The 27,732-nt window shown below is 42.2% G+C and overlaps 1 protein-coding gene across 9 annotated transcripts in view; it reads left to right on the top strand.

Moving 5' to 3' along the window:
• PTPRM (protein tyrosine phosphatase receptor type M) overlaps nucleotides 1–27,732 on the top strand; it is a 635,772-nt gene that overhangs the window by 227,509 nt on the left and 380,531 nt on the right. For all 9 annotated transcript variants that reach the window (XM_020878055.2, XM_020878053.2, XM_020878052.2 and 6 more), the window contains exons 3-4: nucleotides 11,439–11,710; nucleotides 25,776–25,854. In XM_020878055.2, the coding sequence (XP_020733714.2) occupies nucleotides 11,439–11,710; nucleotides 25,776–25,854 (351 nt within the window). The remainder of the gene's footprint in view (nucleotides 1–11,438; nucleotides 11,711–25,775; nucleotides 25,855–27,732) is intronic.

The raw sequence follows: 27,732 nt of genomic DNA, 5'->3' as shown, positions 1-27,732 counted from the left end.
TAGTATTTTCCAGATAAGTCATTAGAGCAGTGTGTCCAGATGACACACAGTAAGTGACTTATCACTGTCATTTTTTTTTTCATGAAAGGAGAGATGTTACTTCTCTAATTGAACCCACAGAGTTTCTTCCTTTTTCCAGAAACTCTTCCTTGTCTCTCATATGATAATCGTGTCTTAAAACTCTTTTTATATCTGCATCTCCATTCCTTACCAGCAAATAGCTGCATCAACACCATTTTTTGTAGATTCCATATAAATGCATTAATATACTAAATTTGTTTTTCTCTTTATGACTTACTTCCCTCTGTATATTAAATAACAGGCCCTAGGTTCATCTACCTCACTAGAAATGACTCAAGTTTGTTCTTTTTTAAGGCTGAGTAATATTCCATTGTACATACCACATCTTATTTGTCCATTCTTCTATTGATGAACATGTAGGTTGCTTCCAATACACTCTTGTTCATGAATAACCTATATCATAATGAAAAGGAAAAAGTTCTTATTTAAAAATGAGCTTCTGGTTGATAGTTCTAGGTTCTAAACCTACAAATTTACAGCTACTTCACACTGTAATTATGTAAATATTTTGGTAAACGTAATGGATCTGATCTGCTAATTTGTGAATTTTTTTGTTTCTGTGCTCAATACAAGATATTTAAAATATGATAGACAGCTTAGCTGTGAGATTCTTGCTAAAAGAACTGGTCCGAGTTTTGTTTTTTGGAGTTCTTAAAGTGCTTAGTACGTAATGTTTGCTCAGATGCCTCTTGCATGGCTAAAAGTGACTAGTTAAAGTGACTTAATATTTAGTCACCTCAGTATTCTTATGAGTAATAAAGATAAAAATACCTATTCAATTATGCTGTGAATCACTAATTTACCAATTGCATTATCTTTGAGGCATTTACTTTAAATGTCCTGAAGCAACTGTCTTATACCCATTTTGGATGTGAGCTATACTTATTATTTTTTAATTTTTATTTTTTTTGAAGTATAGTTGATTTATAATGTTTCAGGTGTACAACAAAGTGATTCAGTTATACATATACATGTATTCTTTTTCAGATTCTTTCCTGTTGTAGGTTATTACAAGATATTGACTATAATTCTCTGTACTATATATCCAGTAGATCCTGGTTGATTATTTTATATTAATATATAGGAGTGTGTATCTGTTAATCCTACTTTATCCCTCCATTCTTTCCCCTTCATTAACCTTAAGTTTGTTTTCTAGTCTGTGAATCTATGTCTGTTTTATAAATAAGTTCATTTATATCATTTTTTTAGGTTCTACATATAAGTGATAGCCATATGATTTTGGCTAATTTAGTTCCCTTAGTATGATAATCTCGGTCCATCCCTGTTGCTGCAAATCATATTATTTCATTCTTTTTCATGGCTGAATAATATTCCATTATGGGGATTCCTAAGTGACTCAGTGGTAAAGAGTCTGCCTGCCAGCGAAGGAGTCTCTGGAGCGTGGGTTCAGGAAATGATCCTGGGTCGGAAAGATCTCCTGGAAGAGGAAATAGCAGCCCACTGCAGTATTCTTGCCTGGGAAATCCCATGGACTGAGGAGCCCGGTGGGCTGCAGTCTGTGGTGTCGCAAAGAATCAGACACGACTTAGTGAATGGGCATGTAGGCACACAGTTGCCATTGTATAGATAGATAGATAATGTCCACCACTTCTTTATCCATTCATCTGTTAATGGACATTTAGGTTGCCTCCCTGTTCTGACTATTGTAAATAGTTGAGCTGTGCTTATCGTTAATTTCGTAACACTTATGTTGATGTGAAATTCCCTTGGGGGGCACAGACTGCCCTTTACTGGCCAGCGTGACTTGCAAGGAGGCCAGGTCATGTGAGCCCCAGTTTTCCCTCGGCTGAAAGCACATCCTAGACTCTATAGGAGGGGAGAGATCGTGCAGTTGGAGGGTGTACTTGAGCCTCCTTGTGAGGTGGTGTTGCTTCTCTGCCGTCTTACTGTATTTTCACCAGCATTTTAGGAGAGTGGCAAAAATCAGTGCAAGTCACAGATGTTCTTCCTGCTCAGTAATTATTGAGAATCCATCAGAAAGGCAAGAAGAGAGAGGGCAAAAATAGAAAGGGAGAGAGAACATTTGGATGAAGGGAGAATTTTTTTGTTAAAAGTTTTCTTCTCTAGTGGTTGCAAAACACATATTTCATATGTATGCTCAGGTGACATTTTTGAGAGAAGCACGAAAGAGCCTGTGCCCCAGGAAGGAGGCTTGACAGCTGATCTGCAGGACAGGAGAGTGGCCGTGGCGAGAGCAGTTTCATCAGGCTGAAATGGGTGCTAATAAGTGCTTCTACAGTGCTGATGGCACCTCCCCGCAGAGGTTTTGTTCTCTTTGAGATTTGCTCCTGACTTCATTTATTTCTCTGCAGGCTTCACGTTCCCTATTTCACAAGGCTTCCTATCAGAAAAGACATATTCTTTAGTACCATTTTAGTACCGGCTGAGGGAGACGGGGGAGGGATGTAGTATTTTGGTGTTTGAAAGATGAGATCAAATTTAAAATTACAAATTGACAAGAAAAGATTTTCTTAACTGAGCAGGTAGAGCTCAGTTTTAGATTGTCTCAGGGGGTTATTTCCGTGAGGCCTGAAAAGCAGTCATGGGCTCTGAAATCCATGTGGGTTATGTCCATGGCTTATTCATGTTGCAAGATGAAATGGGGTAGAATAGGAAATGTGAGCATAGTGACCAGACACATGCTGTAGGCAGCATACATGTGTGATGCTGTGTGTGTACACACAAACACATATTCAGATGCACATGTAGTCAACACAAAACTCTCATGAAAAAAGGCGTCATATCAACTTAAAAAAAATGGTCACAACTCAAAAGTTGAGAGTTGTGTTTTATTTGGTGGGAATTTTTAAGACTTCAAGAGTAAGAGAAAGCATCTCAAGTAATGTGGAGAGAACTTCTCTGAGGAGGAGGTGAGGGGAGGAGCCAGGTTATAGAGAAGGTTTGCAACAAAGGGCAGATAGTCTGAACATCAAAAGAGTATTGGGAATTAAGGAAAACTAGATATCCCAGGTTAAGGAATTTAGCAGTTTTCTATGTATGGGAAGATGCAAGTCTGGGCTGGCTGAAATCATTCCTTTTATAGGCTTCTCAGCTATTCTGCGTCAGTATCCTGTGTTTTCACATCCTGAGCTCCTTTGGGGCTTACCATAGGGAGTAGCTGAAGCCTAATGACTGCTAGATCATAGGTATTGTTCTCTTTCCTGGATGCCCTTAGGCTCACAATGGAAGGCTGCAATCACTGATGACTCTGACATCCTTGTTTACTATGATATGTCAGGAAATACTCCAGCTCTCAAGTTCATCAGATGCTGCTTCTCTGTCAGCAAAGGTATTGAATGGCACACAGAGTTCTCTCTTCCTACTGCATTTGTCCTGTGCACCACGTTTCTGTAATTTTGCAGAAGAATCCCTGCAGTTTCCTCAGCCGTTAAAAATCTAGAGCCTAGAGCACCAATGCAGATTTTAATGATGAAGTAGAAGGGAGTAACTAATTATATGTCGTTATTGCTGCCTTCACCAACAATGATGGAAGATAGACTAATCAAACGCATGTGCCAATGGGTATGATTAAGCTAAATTTAATTCTCCCAAAGAGTTGAGAATATGAACATCACATGTTCTCATAACAGAGTCTTCCTTTCCAGAGAAACCAAAATAATGATTTTTAAAGACCTGCCGAGCTGCCTGGTGAGACAGCTCCTTTTGAAGCTAACTCCATTCTGTAGAGATCTTTCCATTTGCCCTGCAACGTTATACTCTCTCCACTTCCGTATTTGTGACTTAAGGGTGTTTTGTTTTGTTTTTTAATTTGAACACAAACAGAATTTTGATGTTAATTTGAATCCTGATTCCTTTTATTTATTTGCCCAGGTAGGGTAAAAGATTGTGGTAAGGACATACCGACAAAGGGGGCCCAATGACTGTTTGAAAATGCATTTTATCACAGTCCAAACATTGAAGTAGACATTTAAAATTAAATATTCAACCATATAGGGACATTGTTAAGAACAGACTTACTAGTCTAGAATGTGAATGCTTTGAAGTCTTTAACATCAGTTTGTGAGTTGACTTTACTTCTATAACAGGCAGGTGATACATTCAGACAATTAAAAGGCACCTCTTCCTCTGACCTGCCATCCCTTTAGGCACAACTGGGACTTTACCCCAGGATCCAGAGTTGCTAGAAGATGCTAAACATAAATGTTCACACTTTCTTCTGCACACTCACCATAGAACACTAGTGCAGGAAGTACTGGTGTCTCCTGAAACATCATCTTTAAAATTGATGGCCTTCCCTGGTGGCTCAGCAGTAAAGAATCTGCCTGTAATGCAGGAGACCCGGGTTCGATCCCTGGGTCAGGAAGATCCTCTGGAGGAAGAAATGGCTACCCTCTCCGGTATTCCTGCCAGAAAAATACCATCGACAGAGGAACTGAGTGGGATACAGTCCACGAGGTTACAAAGAGTTGGACATGGCTTAGCAACCCAACAACAAACTTGAAGCCACATAATAATTCCTGATGACCACATACAGAAGTAAAAGGTTTCCTTCCCAAAGCTTAAATGTAGGGGCAAGATTGACTGAGCTGAAGATTTTCTAAAATTTCAGTAATAATGTTAGTAATAATGTTCCTCTCCTCTGAAGAAAGGGAACTTAAACATTACCATTTTAGGTGAAAAATGATAGCACCAGGTGGGTTTTGGACGGGCAGGTGGAGATATGTTGAGCTAAATGCTGGAGATTTCAAGATGATTTAGAGAAGCCAGGCATTAGGAGGTCTGAAGTACACAGTAAACGTGATGATAATTGTCAGTAACTCTTGGGCTTGTGTTATATGGCAAACACTGTCCAAAGTGCCTTTATATGTGTTAATCGTTATTTGTGAGGGCTACATAGATGTATCAGTTGAGCGACTCTGGAGAAAGAAAATAGGGACTTCTCAGCAGACTGTACAGGTACTCAATAAAGAGACGCCTTTTTCTTTTAAAATTAGTATTAGAGAAAGAGAAATACCATGTGATGTCACTTATATGTGGAATCTAAAAAATCCAACTAGTGAGTGTAATAATAAAAAAAGAAGCAGATGGAGAGAATGGAGAGGAGATGGAGAGAGCAAACTGGTGTTACCGTTAAGGAGAGAAAAAGGTTGAGGGCAGGACTTCCCTGGTGGTCCAGTGGTTAAAGCTCCATGCTTCCAATGCAGGAGTCATCGGTTCAAGCCCTAGTTGGGGAACTAAGATCCCACTATGCCTATAGACAAAGGCAAAAATAAATAAATAGTTTAATTTTTTTAAAAAAGAAGAGGAGGCAGAGGCATTACGGGGCAGGGATTAAGAGGTACAAATTCTTAGATATAAAATAAGCTAAAAGGTTATGTTGTACTACATGAGGAATATAGCCAGAATTTTACAATATCTATAAATGGAGTGAAACATTTAAAAACTCACATCGAATCACTCTATGGTATACCTGTAACTTACATGACACGGTACAGCAGCTGTACTTCAATAAAAAGAATAATGTGTGTGGACAAACTGCTCGGGTCGTTCCTTGTTTAGAGGTGGAGGACCTTTGCTGTGACCGTGGGGACAGTCCAGAGACCCAGCTGCTTCCAGAGGGCAGAAGGACATTAGGAAGGAAGACGGTCCAGGTCGAGCAGGAACTTTGACCAACGTCACACACCTGTCCTTGGAAACCCTCCGCCTAACTGCACAATACTACACACCAAAAGTGCTAGATCTTGTAAGAAAAATGGCGCTGACCATTCAAATCTATGCATCTTTGTATAACTAATAGCAACAGTTCATTGTTCAGTTGCTAAGTCATGTCTGACTCTTTGTGACCCTATAGACTATATCCCACCAGGCTTCTCTGTCCACAGGATTCTCCAAGCAAGAATACTGGAGTGGGCTGCCATTTCCTTCTCCAGCAGGAAGGAAATGTAGGGGCAAGATTGACTGAGTTGAAGATTTTCTAAAATTTCAGTAATAATGTTCCTCTCCTTTGAAGAAAGGGAACTTAAACATTACCATTTTAGGTGAAAAATGATAGCACCAGGTGGGTTTGGATGGGCAGGTGGAAATATGTCGAGCTAAATGCTGAAGACTTGAAGATGGTCTTTCTGAACTAGGGATCAAACCTGCATCTCCTTAACTTGAGAATCCGTCCTTTGCCCTGTGCCAAGGACTCTCTCATCCTCCTCCTCACTACAGGGGGCCCAGGAGTCATTCCTTTCTGCTGGAGACCGCTTTCTGGCAACTGAAACATAGGATCTCAGGCTCGTAGTCCTCATCAGTGTTCTTTTCTTTCTGAACTCAGGAGGGGAGCAGTACCTTCATGGCTTCTTCATCTGGGCTCACAGTTTCCCAGGCAGCTTAACAGAGTAGAAAGAGGAATAGCTCCAAAGAGCCACCGAACTTCATGTTGCTTTTGACCCTAAGCAAAGGTATTTCTGCAGGAGTTTTAGATTTGTTGAATGGGCGTCACGTTGCCCTTTACTGGAGAGAAAATTTGCCTTTGATCACTCTAAAACCTTAATGTTCTGCAAAAACTGCACTTGAGCTGAAGGGACTCTGCTGTTCTATGGATGTCATGCCCCTGTTTGCTAATCCTATTAGCTAATTTGCATTGCAGCAACATGCCATGTAACATGACATTCTGGCTCAAAAAGGGAAAAAAGGAGAAACTATACAAGTCAGGAGGACTTCCCTGGTGGCTCAGACTGTAAAGAATCTGACTGCAATGCAGGAGATCCAGGTTCGATCCCTGAGTCAGGAAGATCCCCTGGAGAAGGGAATGGCAACCCACTCCAGTATTCTTGCCTGGAGAATCCCGTGTACAGAGGAGCCTGGAAGGCTGCAGTCCTAGGGGTCGCAAAGAGTAGGACACGACTGTAGTGATTCAACACGCACATACAAGTCAGGATCATTTCAGTATTTGTAGTTCATAGCACCTGAATTTCACCTTGACCTTAAAATAAAAATATCTCTGTACGTGAGACCACTTAAGAAGCTGACAGAGCATTCTGTGCTGGGATGAAGCTGAATGGAGTCAGTATTGAAGGACAGGCTGTGTAGTGGGAAAAACAGTATCTTAGGGAACTCCTGTGATTCCTGACCAACTACAATAGGAAGTTACCCAGTTTATCCCAGCCTGTGTAAAGAGACTCTTCATCTATGCATCCAGACTCAACCTCCCCAGATGCAGGAGACTTTGCCCTTGTATGCACATCAACACTTTTACCACCTCTGGTCACCACATGTAAGTGATGGAAACACTCCAAGATATAATATTCTTTTTTTTTCTGTATTTGTTGTTTTATACATTTTCTTTATATATTTTTAATATATATATATATATTTATTTATTTTATTTACTTTTGGCTGCACTGGGTCTTAGTTGATGCATGCAGGCTTCCTCTGGTTGCAGAGTGGGCTTATCTTGTTGTAGAGCACAGGCTCTAGGATGAGTGCCCTTGAGTAGTTATTGCTCCACAGCATGTGGAATCTTCTTGGACCCAGGATTTAACCTATATCCCCTGCATTGGCAGGGGGATTTTTTAGCATTGGACCACCAGGGAAGTCCAGAAATAATATTCTTGACAATGTGATGATACTAAAGTTTTCGGTGATTCAGAGTCGGCTTCAAGTCTGTGTCACACCTCGGCTCATGAGTGGGAATATTCAACATTGTAACTGTGTTGCCGATGCCACAGCCTCAAATGATGGAATGTGGAATAAATTTTCTTATTTTACTAAAAGCAACAAAGTACAGTTTTTAAGTCCTGTTGTAAATACTATAGCCAGCTATAAGTTTGTGATGGGGTTGGTCAACCCTGCGTCTCTTGAAGAGATTTCCCCCCACCACATTTTGTAGAATATAGATAACCCCAATCATTTCAGTGATATTCTCTTCCACACATTCAGTCTCTCTGTCCCCATCTCTTTCTTAAACCATGTTCGCTGTTCTTCCTTATTACTGAAATATATGTTCCCTAACCCCTCCCTCGTGGCTTGGCTTTCATATTTCCAGGTACATAACATTCATCTCTTGAAAAATTGCTGCATTTTCAAATAGTGCTTGTAATTTTCCTTCACTGTCGTGAAGGGGTTTGTTTTCTCCATATGTGCTCGCATGGCACAGGAGGAAGCCTGGGGTTATTGGAGTGTAACAAGATGAGTAATGGGATGGAAACTCAGAGGCTTTAAGTTCGGGATTTGCCACTGACTCACCCTTAAACCTGGATAAGATGCTTCCTAGTCTCTCTGTGATGCAGTTCCTATTAAATGGCATTAGCACGAGCTCATCTCAAAAAGCGGTCTTGAGCGGTAACAACTAGATGCAAACATTTTGTAATATTGATCCCTTAATAATAGCCTATTAATTTATAAAGGATATATCTACATTTTTTTTTTAGTTCTCCTAATAATTATCTGAGAAAGGTAGTCTAATTTTAGTGTTTAAGAAACCACAGCGAGTAGTTGAGAGAAAAATTCCACACCTTTTCTAGGATTATGTACGTATGTTTATAGATATATGTGAGTGTTTACTAAAATATATTAGGTTGGCCAAAAAGTTATTCAGGTTTTTCTATAAGATGTAATGGAAAAGCCCAAACAAACTTTCTGGCCAATCCAATATATACCCACAAGCATTCATACATGTAAATTGAAAACTATGGTTCACAGTGATGTAAGTCTTTAAAGGAACACTCAACTGAGGGCGAGAGTCGTTTTCCACAGTAGAAACGTCCAACCACCCTGAGTAGTAATTTTTTTCACTTTGATTCTCCAAATTTACTTGTTCTTCTCTCTCAGAATTTCAATACCTTTTTTCCTCTCTGCTAAAGAAGAGGAACTAAAAAGCCTCTTGATGAAAGTGAAACAGGAGAGTGAAAAAGTTGGCTTAAAGCTCAACATTCAGAAAACTAAGATCATGGCATCTGGTCCCATCACTTCATGGGAAATAGATGGGGAGACAGTGAAAACAGTGTCAGACTTTATTTTTGGGGGCTCCAAAATCACTGCTGATGGGGATTGCAGCCATGAAATTAAAAGACGCTTACTCCTTGGAAGGAAAGTTATGACCAACCTAGATAGCATATTAAAAAGCAGAGACATTACTTTGCCAACATAGGTCCGTCTAGTCAAGGCTATGGTTTTTCCAGTGGTCATGTATGGATGTGAGAGTTGGACTGTGAAGAAAGCTGAGTGCCGAAAAATTGATGCTTTTGAACTGTGGTGTTGGAGAAGACTCTTGAGAGTCCCTTGGACTGCAAGGAGGTCCAACCAGTCCATCCTAAAGGAGATCAGTCCTGGGTGTTCATTGGAAGGACTGATGCTGAAGCTGAAACTCCAATACTTTGGCGCCCTGATGGGAAGAGTTGACTCATTGGAAAAGACCCTGATGCTGGGAGGGATTGGGGGCAGGAGGAGAAGGGGACGACAGAGGATGAGATGGCTGGCTGGCATCACCGACTTGATAGACATGAGTTTGAATAAACTCCAGGAATTGGTGATGGACAGGGAGGCCTGGCGTGCTGCGATTCATGGGGTCGCAAAGAGTCGGGCACGACTGAGTGACTGAACTGAACTGCAAGAAGACTTGTGATGACCAGTTTTCCCTTTTATCTTAGAAGATTTTATCTTATGCATTGTGATATGTAAAATTCCTATCATTATTATAGTTCCATTTCTTGAACCTTTCAAGTGACCTCTCCTAAGATCAGGGTGCCTGGGAAGCTTGCGTTGGCATGGAAACTCTTGGTCACTCACACGTGGGTTAGTGCCCTGGATGAGAAGACGAAAGGAGTCACAGAGACTTCTGCGAATGACCATGCTCCCTGGGCACAGCTGCTGCCCAGTAGACTTCATCACCCTCCCCACCTCCGGTCAAGGAGAAGCCAGCTGGGCAGCGGTGGAGGAGGAGCAGCGGTGCTGACCTGCAAGAAAATCATGCTATATTGACAACAAAGAACATCATCATGTCTATAGGGTTTCTAAGATTCCGCAAACCAGACCAGCCTGTTCCCTTTCTCTAGATTATATGGAAATCTTAGAGCGGCTGGGATGACTCAGTGGTGGTACCATGAGAGAATCATGTTGTCTAGAGATGATGGAGAAGTTCAAAATCAAACAGCCCGATATGGCAGCACCTGGCCCCACGTGACTCTTGGGTGCTTGAAATGTGGGTCGTGTGGCTGAGGATGTAAACTTTCAATGTTATAGAATTTTTTTTTTATCCAGGTACTAAATGTTTTTTTATTTATCTTTTTTTAAATTGGAGTACAGTCAATTTGCATTGTTGTAATGTTATGTTAATTTCTGTTGTATAGCAAAGAGAATCATATATATGTGTACATATATATACATATATATATACACACATTCTTTTTTACAGATATATACATTCTTTACATATATATACATTTTTAACATATATATACATATATATATATATACATTTTTTTTGCATTCTTTCCCATTATGATTTATCTCAGGATATTGAATACCATTCCCTATGATATACAGTAGTACCTTGTTATCCATTCTATGTGTAATAGTTTACATGTACCAACCCCAAGCTCCCAAATATTCCTTCCCTGTTGTTTGGTCGCTAAGTTGTGTCTGACTGTTTGCGACCCCATGAACTGCAGCATGCCAGGCTTCCCTGTCCTTCACTATCTCCCAGAGTTTGCTCAAACTAACGTCCATTGAATCCATTCCTTCCCCATATTATCCAGTAATTTGACTCCTGGGCATATATCTGGACAAAACTAGAATTCAAAAAGGTACACACACCCTTATGTTTATAGCAGCATTATTCACAATAGCCAGGACATAAATGTCCATTGACAGATGAATAGATAAAGAACATGTGGTACATACAGACACACACACACACACACACACACACACACACAATGAATACTACTCAGCCACAGAGCAAAATAATGCTGTTTGCAGTAACATGAATGCAACTAGAGATTATCATACTAAGTGAAGTATGTCAGAGAGAGAGTGACAAGTATCATATAATATCACTTACATATGGAATCTAAAATATGACAACATTACAGATTTTTAATTAATTTCTTAAAAAAACTACATGTGGCTAGTGACCATCAATTGAACAGTGCAGAGAAAACCGTGCATGTTCCTTAGGAGACTAATCACAGTGACATCAAGGGACTTTGCCATCCACTCATCTTGAGAACACTTTGGGGGTAAAAAGAGGTGAAAGAGAGAGGACTTTGAAAGCCAGGGTCAAGTGTGTAGAATTGCAGTGTCGACCCATGGACATGACGGTGGCTTCTCAGAAATGACCAGGAAGCAGTGTTTCGTATCGTGACCCTCCTTTGATTTTTTTTTTGCAGGCTCCTTCATGTTGGTGAACACGTCCGGGAGACCCGAGGGACAGAGAGCCCACCTCCTCCTACCTCAGCTGAAGGAGAATGACACCCACTGCATTGACTTTCACTACTTTGTGTCTAGCAAGAGTAATTCTGCCCCCGGGTCACTCAACGTCTACGTGAAGGTCAATAATGGGCCTTTGGGGAGCCCTATCTGGAATATATCTGGAGACCCTAACCGTACATGGAACAGGGCAGAACTGGCCATCAGTACCTTCTGGCCTAACTTTTATCAGGTATGCCCTTTATTTTTCATTTCCTGTTTTGAAATATCCTCTAACTTCTGAAAATATAAATCATTTTTCTATTAGTCTAATTGGAGAATGGATAAGAAGCATTGGTATTTTTAGACCGAGGTAAAGAAAGTTTGTGCTCTTAGATAGGGAATATATTAAAGCTTTGTTTGTACATTACCTTGAGAAATGAGTAAGAAGCTAAAAAGTTAAACTTGTCTTGTATATATCAATTTAAGAAAATAGAAGCAGTCATCTGCAGCAGGGCAGGAAGTACTGTTTGTAAGGATGTTTAACTTTCTGTGTTGTATGTGTGTGTTCAGTAGCTCAATTGTGTCCAACTCTTTCCGACCCCATGGACTGTAGCCTACTAGGCTCTTCTATCCATGGAATTCTCCAGGCATGAATATGGGAGTGGGTTGCCATTTTCTCCTTCAGGGGATATTCCCAGACCATGGATCAAACCCACCTCTCCTGCATCTTCTGCCTTGGCAGGTGGATTCTTTACCACTGCCCCACCTGGGAAGCCAGCAGTACGCATGTAAATTGCTAAAATCCTTTCAGGGTGCACTTGGGCAATACATTTTAGAAATGTTAAAAAATTAGAGAAGTCTAATTTTAGCAATCTACTATTAGGATTTGTCTTAAGGAAATAATGAAGGCCAGTTGCAACTAATTAGCTACAAGGATATTCATGGCGGTGTGTTTACAATAATGAAAAATCAGGAACAGTATTACATTTCTAATAATAGAGAATGAGTTAATGTATGCCACCTCAATACAAAAAGTCATTTTGCAACCATTAAGAATAACATTACAAAAGATCATTTAGTAATATATATAAGCTTATGTTCTTAAGTGGATTAAACTGGTATAAAATCATAAAGCATCATTTTAGATTCAATTTTAAATTAAATATATATGTACTAATACATAAATATGTATATGTAATTGCCTTTCCCTGTTGGCTTAGATGGTAAAAGAATCCGCCTGCAATGCAGTAGACCCAAGTTTGATCCCTGAGTCAGGAAGATCCCCTGGAGAAAGGAATGGCAACCCACTCCAGTATTCTTGCCTGAAAAATCCCATGGGCAGAGGAGCCTGGCAGGCTATAGTCCATGGGGTCATAACAGTCAGACACCAGTGAGTGACTAACACTTTCACTTTTCACATACATAATTAAACTATATGGTGAAATAAATAAATGAAAAAGTGGTATAGCCTCAGCTAGTGACTGGAATTTTTTCTTTCTATCAGATGTCATATCCTAAATTTTGCACAATGCACCTGTGCTATTTTTATGTATAAAACAAAAAAGATCAAACAGTAATTTTTCTTCCAGAGGAAAAATGCTCTACTTATTGCATATCCTTCTTTTTTATAAATGTATTGATAACCTGTCAAGGGCATAATTAAAAAGTAAGGCCTTTAGGACACAGTTTCTTCTTTTGTTGAATTAAAATGGAAGCAAGGGAAGTGGGTTTGGCTAAGGTAGGCATCAGAAGGGTGTATGTGATGGATGAAGCTCAGAAGCTGAGTGTTTTGAGAAATTCCTTTTGGAGGAGGCCTTCCTACAGTAGCACTCGTGGTAAAGAACCCACTTGCCAATGAAGGAGACAGCAGGAGATGTGGGTTCATTCCCTAGGTCGGGACAATCCCTCGGAGCAGGAAATGGCAACCCATTCCAGTATTGCCTGGAAAATCCCGTGGACAGAGGAAGCTGGTGGGCTACTGTCCATGGGGTTTCACAAAGTCAGATGACTGAGCGCACACGCAGAATCTCGCAGTAGAGAAGGCCCCGCAGGCGCCCATCTGGAACCTGCGTGAGAGCCTTCCTTGGTCTCCTTTTTTGTCTAGGCAAGATCAGAAGGTGCATCCTGCTCATCTCTGCCTTAATCTTCTTTCCCCACCCAGGACTTCTAAGACTCAACTCTTTCGGGACCCTCCACAGCTGCCAGAGCCCAGCGCATGGGTTTAGTTTTGACCCTGGCTACAATCCAGTGCCTAGATCCCCCATGCCGCAGTTAAGAGTTGGAATGCTGCAGCTAAGGATCCCAAATGGTGCAACAAAGACCCAACAAAACAGAATAAATATTTTTAAAAAATAAATAAAGGAAGCTGACACCTTTTTGAGACCCTTTCTCACTGCCCAGGGACTCTGCTTCCCCCAGACACTCCATTATTTAGACTACAAGATATTAATACATGATAAAGATCTAGCAAATTAATGTGGAGTGACCATATGCTTGAAATACTACCATATTAAAATACTTTATATTCATATAGTACTTTATTTCTATAAGATGCTTTTTACACTTTTGAAGGTAGTTTTGATTTCATGAGTTAAGATTGGTGTCTTTTAAGGAATTTATGAAGGAATTTAAGGAATATTATGAAGTCTTTTAAGGAATTTCATTTTGTACTGTTATGATTTCACATTATAATATTGCTTCAAAATGGGTAAAAGAACATATGCTTTGTATCAGATAGAACTGGATTTGGATATGAAGTCGGTTTTAAGTTTGGGCAACTTAAACTTATGAGCCTTCCTACTTACAGGACTAAGTGTAAAGACAGGGCGAGGCGTGAAGAGGCAGGAAAAGCACAGTTTGGATGTGCTAGTCTCTCAATAAATGGTGGTAATTTATGGAGATTCAGATTTGTGCTGTGCTGTGCTCACTTGCTCAGTCGTGTCCGACTCTTTGCAACCCCGTGGACTGTAGCCTGCCAGGCTTCTCTGTCCGGGGGATTCTCCAGGTAAGAATACTGGAGTGGGTTGCCATGCCCTCCTCCAGGGGATCTTCCCAACGCCAGGATCAAACCCAGGTCTCCCACGTTTCAGGTGGATTCTTTACCATCTCAGCCACCAATCAGATTTGTGGAAAACAGAAAAAAGGAGAAGTGGATTAATAGTTGATGCTTTCTCCTGCTAAGTCATTCTTTACATGTGTTTGGTGCCATGGCAGAAAGTGTGCAAAAAAAAAGTTTCCGGAAACAGATCCTTCATTGAAACGCTGGATGAAAGGGAAGAACCAAGGGCTTTGGCACCAGAACATTACAGCATGGAGCTACTATCATGGTGCTGTGTCTACCCTGGGGAGCAGGTGCTCTGGGCGGGGGAAGGCAGGAATGGGGGTGCTATGCTGAGCTCCTTCTATCTGTCCTGTCTCTGATCCTCCCTTACGTTTGTCAAGAATGCCTGTTTCTCCCGTATCTTTGGCTGCAAGATCCTGAGTCAGTTCTCATCTTGGTCAGAATCTGAGTCTTGTAAGTTGTTGGGTTTGGGAAGGTTTTCAGCGCAACTGAACACTACTAGCCTGTGTATTGTGGATAAATATAGTCTGTTCTCTTGGGCATCCCTTTGTTTTTATAACCTTTCTGCTAACATGATCTTTATTAGAATGTGTAGCGTTTCAAAATGTTTCTTAGCAGAGTGAAGTGTCTTGCCATAGTAGTCATTTAGTGGAGCTTTTCCTATTTATGGGAAAATAGTATTCTGCAGGTACCCATCACAGTGATGATTTGCATGGAACACAGGGCCTTGCAGGTTAATTACTGTTCATTAACACACAAACCGTCAAGGGTGTGGAGATTGAAAGTGAAAGTGAAGTCTCTCAGTCCTGTCTGACTGTTTGCAACCCCATGGACTTTAGCCCGCCAGGTTCCTCCATCCATGTGATTTTCCAGGCAAGAATACTGGAGTGGGTTGCCATTTGATTACCACGTACTTAATTCCTCAATTAGTGTTTGTCCTAACTGCTGTGACGTAGAATCTGCCCTTCTGTTGGGGGCAGCATATACACAGGCTACCTGCTTTCGCCAAGGCACCTGGGCGGTAGTCCCTGCTTGCGTTGATTTACACACTGCCTGCCATTTGAAGAATAGCGTTTTCCTCCCACAAGCACCATTTTGCTTTGTTGCGAAGGTTTTAGAAAATACTTCACTTGGATTCCGCTCCTTCCCCGCTCCCCTCTCTTCTTCCCCACCCTCACAAGTTTCTGGAGGCCTCTGATGAATTCCTCTGGGTCCCTAACCCCATGGGCACCCAGAGACACTCCTGGAACCCCACATTCACTGCCCTGCTTTTGGATACAGTGGCTTTGAGTCCTCACTGAAGCCAGGAGGGTAGTGATCTTTAACAGAAATGGTTGTTTTGAAAAGGAAAAAATGCACAAGTGGTCTAGAAATCCACCACCACCAGCCCCCCCACCCCCCGCCAAGCACCTGAAATGAGGGGTCATGCCAGGCAGGGGACAGTGACGAGAAGGATGGGAAAGTCAGGGAAGATGACGGTGTTCTGGTTGCTCCACTTGTCTAGTCGCCAAGTCGTGTCCAACTCTTTTTGCGACCCGTGGGCTGTAGTCCACCAGACCTCCTGTAAAAACAAATCACTTAGATGCACTGAAGGGCCTGGCAGGAGAGGGGAGGTGGATCCCTGCTCTCTGTTCTCTGTACACCAAGCTTACCAAGGGACTAGCATTTCAAGGGAGGCTAAGCCAAGTTTTGCCCTTTACCCATCTGCCAGATTTCCTGGTGAATGATGGTTTGCGGGAATAGGAAGGACTTGGTCTTTCTTACCTCTTCTCATCACCTTCCAGCTGTCCTCCACATGGCAGCCTTGTTTTCTTACTGGACTGGCCTTCAGCCCACTTTACAAGAAGGTCACGAAAGCCACGCTGAGTGGCAGCAGCTCAGCAGGCACTTGCTGCTAAGTTGTCGTCGTCGTCCTGTCACTAAGTTATGTCTGACTCTTTGTGACTCTGTGGACTATAGCACACCAGGCTCTCCTGTCCTTCCCAGAGTTTGCTCAGATTCATGGTCATTGGTTGGTGATGCTATCTAACCATCTCATCCTCTGCCTCTCTTCACCTTTTGCCTTCAATCTTTCCCAGCATCATAGTCTTTTCTGATAAGTCAACTCTTCGCATCAGGTGACCAAAATATTGGAGTTTCAGCTTCAGCATTAGTCCTTCCAATGAATATTCAGGGTTGATTTCCTATACGATTGACTGGTTTGGTCTCCTTGCTGTCCAAGGGACTCTCAAGAGTCTTTTCTAGCACCATAGTTTGAAGGCATCAATTCTTCAGTGCTCAGTTTTCTTTATGGTCCAGCTCTCACATCTATACATGACTTACTGGAAAAACCATAACTTTGACTATAGTGACATTTGTCACCAAAGTGATAGACAGTGTCTGAGGTCTGCATGGGTGAGTGTTTTCCAAACTGCATTGCAAGGAAGGTTCAAAGGCACTGGTCAACCAAATGGAAAGAAGCACTGATTTAAGGGAATCGAATGCATCCTGTATCACAAGGTATTTCAGAGGCCATGGGAGACATGTGGCAGGTGCATATGCTGGGGTGAAGCGTGGGCATCCATCTGGGCTTTAGCAGAACATCTCTTTACTCGCATTGCTTCCTGGAGTACACTTGGGGAATCCTGATATGTACTTATGGAAGAAGAGAAGGCTCCCCGACTGCATTAATTCCTTAGCTTATGGTCCTTACTCCAAGTGTGAGACCGTTGAATCACTTTATACCAAGTGCAAGACAATCAGCTTGCTCTGTCCTTCTGGGAGGACACAGGAAATTAGATATGGTAGAGAAATGAAGCCCTGTCTAGGGCAGGAAAGCTGCTCTAATTAGGTACCCCACCCCCTGCATTTTGTGCTAAAAAGAGATGAGTTTGAAGAAATCAGTGAGGACGTATGAGGCTGTCACTTTACTACAGACACAGAGCTGCATTTAGGAAGCAGAGTATTTCACATGACAATTTCATATCTTCAAAGATGATGTTTTATCCATTTATTGTGAAAAACTTGTGTATCTCTGAGTTTCCTTCTCAGTTTATACTTGTTATTTGATATGATTTAGGATAGGTCCTTCTTCTGGGCAAACATCTTCCATTTCTCTGAGTTCTGTCACTTCTAGCTCCTCATTACTTTTCCTTATCACTTTCCTATTTTGTTTCCCTGTGCCTTAATTTGCTTACATATCCCATTTTGTAAAGTGGATATTTGAGCCATGAGTAGAAAAGACTAGAAAAGAACATTTCCTCTTTTCAAAAGAGAAAGGGAAAACATAAGAAAGTTGAAGAAATTAGTGTTGATTGGTAGGAAAAAACATGGCATCATTTCAGAATGTCCTGAGTGATGTAACAAAGCACCAATAATCAACTCCACTGTGAAGCTTGTCCTTTGAATGTTTCTAACCTAGGGAAAGTAGGTTTTAACGTGGCTTCAATATGTTCATCTAAACAAAGGTCTTCATTCTTTTTTCCTTGTTTTCTAAAGTCATATCATTTGTGGATTTGCTTTGGCTCTTCATTATCACAGAAACTTTTCTTTTCCTGTGTGTGTTTTAGTTTTATTTTTTTATTTGGAAAATAAAGTAGCAGTTTTTGTGAATATGATATACTTAGCCTTTGTTGGGAGTTGAGAAACCTATATGCAGGTCAGGAAGCAACAGTTAGAACTGGACATGGACCAACAGACTGGTTCCAAATAGGAAAAGGAGTACGTCAAGGCTGTATATTGTCACCCTGCTTATTTAACTTATATGCAGAGTACATCATGAGAAACACTGGGCTGGAGGAAGCACAAGCTGGAATCAAGATTGCCAGGAGAAATATCAATCACCTCACATATGCAGATGACACCACCCTTATGGCAGAAAGTGAAGAGGAACTAAAAAGCCTCTTGATGAAAGTGAAAGAGGAGAGTGAAAAAGTTGACTTAAAGCTCAACATTCAGAAAACTAAGATCATGGCATCTGGTCCCATCACTTCATGGGAAATAGACGGGGAGACAGTGAAAACAGTGTCAGACTTTATTTTTGGGGGCTCCAAAATCACTGCTGATGGGGATTGCAGCCATGAAATTAAAAGATGCTTACTCCTTGGAAGGAAAGTTATGACCAACCTAGATAGCATATTAAAAAGCAGAGACATTACTTTGCCAACATAGGTCTGTCTAGTCAAGGCTATGGTTTTTCCAGTGGTCATGTATGGATGTGAGAGTTGGACTGTGAAGAAAGCTGAGCACCGAAAAATTGATGCTTTTGAACTGTGGTGTTGGAGAAGACTCTTGAGAGTCCCTTGGACTGCAAGGAGGTCCAACCAGTCCATCCTAAAGGAGATCAGTCCTGGGTGTTCATTGGAAGGACTGATGCTGAAGCTGAAACTCCAATACTTTGGCGACCTGATGGGAAGAGTTGACTCACTGGAAAAGACCCTGATGCTGGGAGGGATTGGGGGCAGGAGGAGAAGGAGACAACAGAGGATGAGATGGCTGGCTGGCATCACCGACTTGATAGACATGAGTTTGAGTAAACTCCGGGAGTTGGTGATGGACAGGGAGGCCTGGCGTGCTGCGATTCATGGGGTCGCAAAGAGTCGGGCACGACTGAGTGACTGAACTGAACTGAATACGTATGTATTTTGATAAATGTTTGCAAATTAAATATGCTCATAAAGTCGTGACCCAATTTAAGAAATTGAACATGCTCAGCTCCTCCAGAGACTAGCCCCTCTCCCAGCCTCTGCCCCTCTTATATTAATAGCCCATCCTCAGGAATAATCTTAACTTCCACTATAGACTGAATGTTTGTGCCCCCCTCCAAATTTATAGCTTGAAATTCAGTCCTCAGTGTGATACACTATAGCTTTTTATTTAAACCTAAACCAGAAAGGGTCTATGAGGCTCTGTGTGGGAGGACAGACAGATGCCACTGGAGCCCCGTTGTTCTAGGGACTGACAGATGGCTTCCACCAGCCCATCTTCCATGGAGAGTGTTTGTGTTGTAACCTAAGGCCTTTGCTTTGCTCACATGTGGCTGGGGGAAATGGCATTGTGGAAAGCTAATTTTGCTCCTCACTGAAGCAGGGAGCAACAGAGATACTGCTGGGTTAAACCTCTTCCCATCTCCTGTTTGGCGGACTCAAATCCAGGATGAGTCTTCATGAGTGAAAAAAGACAGCGCTCATTAGTCAGTGGTGTAACCATTTCTTTCCTAACTGAAAGTCAGCAGCTTTCCCCCAAGACTCCAAAGACACCGGGGGTGCATCATCTTATCCCCCAGAGACGTTCTGTGTTGAGTGATGGAATGTCTGTGGGTTCTGTCTAGTCTATATATCTTTACTTCCCACCACTGCCAATAACATCTGGGAAGCAGCAGCAGAAATGAGCATCGAGTCCTTCCAGCGGCCAAGAACTTTGATAGAAGTAGGCCTCGGTGTGAATCCAAACACACTCCTGCAGTTTCGTCCCAAACATCACCATGAGTGCTCAATTAGTAAACACTGCACTCTGCTTCTGTGGGGAACAGGTCGTCAGTCCCACCACGAGAGCCTCTGGCCATGAGATTTTCATTGACCAGTCAAGGCATGACCTTGGTTTATGTGTGTTTCTGTCAAGTTGCCTTATTTAATGTATGTCACTGATTCCTGTCATTGAACGTGGCCAAGAGCACTAGCTCAGGCCTGAAGGAAGTTTATTTATTTAATATATGTGTTTTCTCTGGAAGACACATCACAGCCTTGTGTGCTTGGCAACAACCAGACAGCACTTCAGTGCTGAGCTGGGGGCCGTCTCAGCAGCACTGCAAGTAAAAGGTTAGCCTCAGATGAGGACAGTTGTTAGCGGCAGGAGAGGGGAAGCTAGAAGGCAGAGCCCCTTTTCCCCCAGCCTCTGCTAGGCCGTGTGTGTCCGCCGTCTCTAGTGTTTGCTGCTCCGTCCTTGTTCTCAAATGACCAAGAACACTTTGCGAGGATTGATTTTGGGCTTTCAAATAAATTACAGAAAAGTCAAATTCAAATTCAGAATCAGCAAATACTGAGGGTTCATTGTATTTTCTGTTAAGTCAGATTCCCTGCCTCCCCCCCCCAAAAGGTGAGGTAAGATGTAATACTGTATGGTGACAAAATTATTCCAGAATAATGCAGTTTGACTCTGATTCCATCATACCCACCCCCAACTTCAGCTTTCAACCTTTCAAATAATCATAGCTTAGGTTAGGCTGGAGGGCAAAGGCATTTATCCTGAAAATGCATGTGTATCCGTAAAAACACAAACATTTAGCTGCAATCTAGCGAATGCCAAAGGACTTTGTGTAGAATGAGATGTGAGAGGCTTGACTATGAAATTTTTATTATAAATTCTTCGTAGTTTGGCTTCTTTATAGAGGATTTGCCTTCTACATGAGCTGGGTTTTCTTTCATTTAAAAAAAAAATTTTTTTTTTCCAAGTTATTTTTTGGCTGCACTGGGTCTTTGTTGCTGCGTGTGGGCTTTCTCTGGTTGCAGCAAATGGGAGCTACTATCTAGCTGTCCTGTGCAGGCCCCTCATTGCGATGCTTCTCTTGTTGCAGAGCACCGGCTCTAGAGCACGCAATCAGTACTGTGGCGCCCGGGCTTAGTTACTCTGCAGCATGTGGGATCTTCCCAGACCAGGGATCAAACTGGTGTCCCCTGCATGGCAGATTCGTAACCATTGCACCACCAAGGAAGCCCTTTCTCATTTTTAGCTTAATTTTTAAGACAGTGTTTTGAGGTCTATCAAGTAATTCATTTCTATAGGTTTGTTTTATGCTTTAAAAATTTGGTAATGATTACTGCAAGGTAAGGGGGGCATTGAAAACACCCACCCCTGTAATAGAGTTGAAACAAGTCAGCCCAGGAGAGGGCTTTCTCCCTGCCATTGCCAGAGGAGTACAAGGCTCCCCCAGCAAGTGCAAAGCATATTGAACTTGCTGTGAGGAACTATTGCTGTCGACGTATGCTTTCTTGTTATCCAGAGTAATGGCAGCTGCTGGTGAGCCAAGCAGGAAGGTTTCCTCTTAAAGCAGGAGGCTGGATAGTAAATATTTCAGGCTTTTCAAGCCAGATGGTCTCTGTGGCAGCAACTCCACGGTGCTGAGATTGTGACAGTCACCATGGATAATCCATAAATGAGTGGGTGTGACTGCTTTCCAATAAAGCTTAATCTGCAGACATGGACATTTGTGTTTCATATACTCATGTTGGGCTCCCCTGGTGGCTCAGGCAGTAAAGAATCTGCCTGCCAATGCAGGAGACCTGGATTCAATCCCTGGGTCAGGAAAATTCCCAGGAGAAGGAAATAGCAACCCACGCCAGTATTCTTGCCTGGAGAATTCCGTGGACAAAGAGCCTGGCGGGTTATGGCCCATGGGGTTGCAAAGAGTCAGATACAACTGAGCGACTAAGCGCACACACAGAGACACACACATTTCTCGTGTATCACAAAATCTTCTTTTGAGTTCCTCCTACCAGTGAAAACTGTAAAAACCATCCATGGTTTGTGGGCCAGACAGAAACAAGAGATTAGGGGCAGATTTGGTCCATTTGCTATAGTTTGCTGACCCTTGTCTTAAAGTTTGTGTTGTTAAAACTGTGTCATATAGTTTGGCCCTTGCAGCTATATTTCTAGGTCAAAGATGGCTACATTCTTACTTCAATCTAGAAATAAAGAATTTAGAACATCTATACATTTATGCATTAAAAGTTATATATATATTATATATATTTGTGTCTATGTGTATATGTATATGGGCTTCCCAGGTGGCACTAGTGGTAAAGAACCTATCTGCCCAAAAAAAAAAAAAAGAACCTATCTGCCAATGCAGGAAGCGTAAGAGATGCAGGCTCGGTCCATGGGTGGGGAAGATAACCTGGAGGAGAAAATGACAACCTACTTCAGTATTCTTGCCCGGACTGGAAAATCCCATTGCCAGAGGAGCCTAGTGGGCTACAGTCCATGGGGTTGCAGAGTCAGACATGACTGAAGTGACTGAGTACACACACACACGTGTGTGTATGCATGGTTATATGTTATATGTGTATATGCATACATATGTGTATTTATTCTACATGTGGTCTCTCATACCTGCTAGGTTAGGCAGTCAAGTCACATGAAAAAAGTTCAGACTTCGAAGTACAATAGACCTGAAATTACACCCTGAGTATGTGACCTCAGAAAAATCACTTTACTGAGTCTGTTCTGTATCTACTGAGGTAGATAATATTCACTCCAATGGATACGGTTGACTGAGAAAAATTAGATAATACATACAAAAGGTGCCTGGGACATGGATGTAAATGGTAAATAAATGTTTTTTGAATTATTGATTTTTTTATAAAGAAAAAAATTGGTGTGGTTCCCTTAAGAGACTCAAGTCCCTCTTCTAATATAGATTTTTAATAGATTCTGTCCTGTTTGATAAAAATAAGCATGGCCACATCCCACATCAATTTTTACACCTTTTTTTTTGCTTTCCAGTGGTGCTGTCTATGGTCTTGTGTTAGTCTCCTCTGACTTCCATCTTTTTGGCTGTGGATGCAGGCATCTTCAGACACTCCTGTGATCCACCCCTTCATATGTGTGTTATATTTCTGTACAGCAGTACTTGTCTTTTGATAGAGTGGACCAGTGTTTGAAAAAAAGAGACAAAACTATTTCTGCTTCTGAAGCTTTCTTGGCAGGGGCACTGGCTAGAAAAAAGTACAAAATGGAAAACTTGCCAGATAGCAAGGGTTCACAATGAGAAAAGCTTTTCAGGGCATGCTTAAATATGCTTTTAAGAAACTTGTGTAAGGACTTCCCTGCTTCTCAAGTGACACAGCAGTAAATAATCTGCCTGCAATGACGGAGACTCGGGAGACACGGGTTCAATCCCTGGGTCGGAAAGATCCCTCGGAGTAGGAAATGGTAACCCACTCCAGTATTCTTGCCTGGAGAATCCCATGGACAGAGGAACCTGGTGGACTACAGTTTATGGGGTTGCAAAAACTGGACAGGACTGAGCGTCTGAGCAGACTTTGCCCTGTCTTTCTTGCTCCTTCCATGGAGTCGCAAAGAGTCGGAGACGACTGAGTGACTGAACTGATCTGAGCTCCTGCTCCTTCTCCCTCCATCCCTGAGCCCTGGCAAGCACTCATGTGGCCTCCGTTTCTAAAATGCTGACATTACACGTTGTTACATAAATGGAATCATATTGCGTGTAATCTTTTGTGATGGGCTTTTTCACTCAACACCGTTCTCTGGAGATTCATCCCATCACTGGTTGTGTCAGTAGTTAGTTCCTTGAATTGGAGTCAGTTCTAGTGAGGTGGACGAACCTAGAGGCTGTTAATACAGAAGTAAGTCAGAAAGAGAAAAACTGATGTTATATAATAATGCATATATAAGGGATCTAGGAAAAATGGGACTGATGAATCTATTTGCAGGGCAGCAGTAGAAACAGACATAGAGAAGAGATGTGTGGACACAGCAGGGGAAGGAGAAGGAGAAAGTGGGGCAAATTGAGAGAGTAGCGCTGAGACACATACACTGTCATATATAAAATAGATCGCTAGCGGGAAGTTGCTCACACAGGGAGCTCAAGCTCACGCTCTGTGATGACCCAGAGGGTTGGGATGCGATGGGAGGTGGGCGGGAGGCGCAGGAGGGAGGGGACATATGTATTCTTATGGCTGATTCACATTCTTTTATGGTAGAAACCAACACAACATTGTAAATCAATTATCCTCCAATTAAAAAAAAATTGTCCCTTTTTAGTGCTGACTAGTAACCATGGACGTACCACTGTCTGTTTAATCATTTGAACAGCATCTGAACTGTTTCTGGCTTCTGGTTGTCATGAATAAAGCTTCTATAAACATTGATGTGCAGGTTTTTATATGAATAAAAAAGTTCACTTCTTGAACGGTGGAATTGCTGGGTTGTGCATTAAGAATGATCTTCTTCATGAGGTCTCCTTGGTGACACGGGTCCCTGCTGTGTAGAATGGAGGTAATAATATCATGTGGACCCGTTAGCATTAACACTAGCCTGACAATGGAGAGCTTTAGACAGTCATGTTTAGAAAATTGAAAACTTTGTTAGTGGTTCTTTTTTCTCCTTTAGCCTCAACTTCTCTGAGTCCACGATGTCAAAATGTCATTCATCTTGAGAACCTCAGAGCATGTTGTCCTTTTTCTGTTGCCCTGCTTCTCTCAGGATCAAACAGTTGTAAAGCCTTCCTCATAAGATTTTTATATAATTTTCCTCCCAATTCATACTCTACCAGCCAGCCTAGCTCTTCTCTGTATTTCTAATATGGTGTGTTCCCTGGAATTGCTCTATGAATTGCTCTATGAGTGGAGCCTCTGATCCTGGTCACAGGTGACCTTTAGAGCTGTAGATCCAAGTTTTCCTCTTTATGGTCATGGTCATGTCCACCTCAGGGCCTTTGCACATTCCCAGGAGGATACCTTACACTCTTCTCACCTTTGGCTCATTCACCCGCAGCTCTCAGCTCAAACGCCACTTCCTCATGGAAGGTCCTCTGGAGTATGTCCTCTTAGTATCCTGTTCTCTTCTTTCATAGTACTTTAAACATTTTAATTGCATGTATTAGTTGTATAAAACCTAAGACCCCATGTGGTTCCATCTGGTCCATATAGTCCCCTCAAAGAAGTTGACCAGAAGATGCTTTGCATGCATGCATAATAAGTCACTTTGGTTGTGTCTGACTCTTTGCAACCCTATGGACTGAAGCCCACCAGTCTCTTCTGCCCATGGGATTCTCCAAGCAAGAATACTGGAGTAGATGTCCATTCCCTTCTCCAGGGGATCTTCCCCACCCAGAGATGGAACCCATGCCTCCTGAGGCTCCTGCATTGCATTGCAGGTTCTTTACTGCTGAGCCATGGAGAAAGCCCAGAAAATATATTTTCTTAAAGCAATTTAAATCTTAACATCACCTCTGGAAGATGAGTCAACCTGTCTTTTGAGTATTGGTTCCTCCCCAGGGTCCCCCCTCACCTTTATGGGGTGAGACCTTGATTGCAGTGCTGTCTGCTCCCCACATTCACCTCCCCCAAAACCGAGTTTTAGTCTTAGTTGTTTTTGCAGTTTTAGAACCTAGACCATTTGACTGTCAGATTACTAGGCATTCAATGATGTCTGTGGGAAACATGAATGAATGGTTGAAATGAGGTATCTTATCTTTAGGAAATATTAGATCAAAGCTGATAAAATGAATGAATAATGAAAGCCTTTCTTAATCTTCCAGGTGATTTTTGAAGTCATAACTTCTGGACATCAAGGTTACCTCGCTATTGATGAAGTGAAGGTGTTAGGACATCCATGTAGTAAGTTGCCTCAACTTTTAATCCTCAGGGACATGGTTGGGGGTGTGTTTGTTATGGAAGGGAGAAAGTGCTGCAACCTGGAGGGGAGTCTGTCCTGTCTAGAGAGTCCCCGATGGACCTCTGGGCGGCGCTGTGCTCGCCCAGGAGTGAATACATGTGTCATGTGTGATGCATTGTAAGTGAAAAATGACTAAGTGCCTTGAAAGTGAAAATCAGGAACGGGAACTATGGGAATACTTTGGTATGTTCAAATATCCAACCTCAGAATAGAATGTTGGGAGCTGAGCAACCAAAACTCTGCATATCTGTGTGTTTCTACATGCTTAGTACCTGTGTGTGTGTGTGTGTGTGTGTACAGAGCTTCCCATAATCATGTGTTCAGAAAAAGTCATGTTTGTCTTTTTTAAATTCTTTTTGGGGGGCCATGCCTCACAGCATCTGGGATCTTAGTTCCTGGACCAGGAATCGAACCTGCACCCTTTGCAGTGGGCATGTGGAGTCTTAGCCACTGGACCACCAGGGAAATCCCGCCTTTGTAAATTCTAATGAGTGGCATTGAACAGTACAAATCACTCTCTTCTTTTTTTCCCCTCTTAACATTATGTTTTTAGGTCAGTCCATGAGATTGCATCATATAAGTAAACTACATTGTATTTTTGTATTCATTTATGAATATTTAGTTCCCCCTAAGACCCAGTTTTTCTCAATAACAGAGATGGCTGAAGTACACACCCGTGTGTGTGTGTGCACGTGCATGCCTCCACATGCAGTTTGTGAGAACCTGGGTGAGGTGTGTTCTTATAGTCAGAGTTGCTGAGATGTCGGGTAGAAACTTAATTTTACGAGATGCTGCTGAATTGGTATGAAAGGTGTCTTCCCAGTTACACACCCACCAGCAGTGCATGGATGTTTGAGTTGCCCCAGGTTGCTGTTGTCGGACATTACATCTTTGACCATCTCAGAGATGGTGGCCTGCTTTGTTTTTAGGGTCCCTGGCGTTAAAGAGAAATTGGCTCATTCAGGTCATTCTGGATGTCTGCTGGAGCATGCAGGTGTGCTAAATCGCTTCAGTCATGTCTGACTCTGTGCGACCCTGTGGACTGTAGCCTGCCAGGCTCCTCTGTCCATGAAATTTCCCAGGCAAGAATACTGGAGTGGGTTGCCATGCCCTTCTCCAGGGGATCTTCCCAACCCAGGGATTGAAGCTGCGTCTCATGTCTCCTACATTGGCAGGCGGGTTCTTTGCTACTAGCGCCACCCTTTCTGCTGAAGGTCCCCAGCCAAATCCATGGGAGTGTGGCTAATACTAGAAATAAAAACACTTGCAGGAATGTCTGCTTTTACTATGTGGGCTGAGACATGCCCCAAGGATTACTCCACCCGGTAGTCACAGACAAGCCTGGGTGGCTGTTATCCGCTGGGCTATCATGACACCATTGTTTGATTCCACCCCAAAGGGTCTTGCTCTCTGAGATCTTTATCTGGTGTCCAGGTTCAAGCTCGGCAATCATCTTGTTCATTACCGGTCAGGACGTTCCTATTGTAACTCGGTGCTTGGCCTTTTCTTCTGTCAGCAATACTAGCGAATTCAACAAGAATTTCGGTCCTTTTTTCTGAAAAGGCAAAAGGAAAAAAAAAAAAAAAGAAAGAACAGTGCTGTCCCTAATGGGAACGAACAGCAGGGAAAATTCAAGAAGCAGAATATAATTACTTGAGTTGGAATTTGGCCAAACGCTCAGAGTCATAGCCTCAGGCTTGGAAAAGTGCCCTGAGATCCTCTCAGGCGCAGGAGCGTTCAGGGCCTCTGGTTCACCTCTCCCCAGGAGAGCAGTCAGACAGACCTACTGTGTGCTGAGCCGTTTCCTGGAGCAAACCTCA

The sequence above is a fragment of the Odocoileus virginianus genome, chromosome 22 (assembly GCF_023699985.2).
Source record: "Odocoileus virginianus isolate 20LAN1187 ecotype Illinois chromosome 22, Ovbor_1.2, whole genome shotgun sequence".
Taxonomy (NCBI): domain Eukaryota; kingdom Metazoa; phylum Chordata; class Mammalia; order Artiodactyla; family Cervidae; genus Odocoileus; species Odocoileus virginianus.
This window is presented reverse-complemented; position numbering and strand designations above follow the sequence as displayed.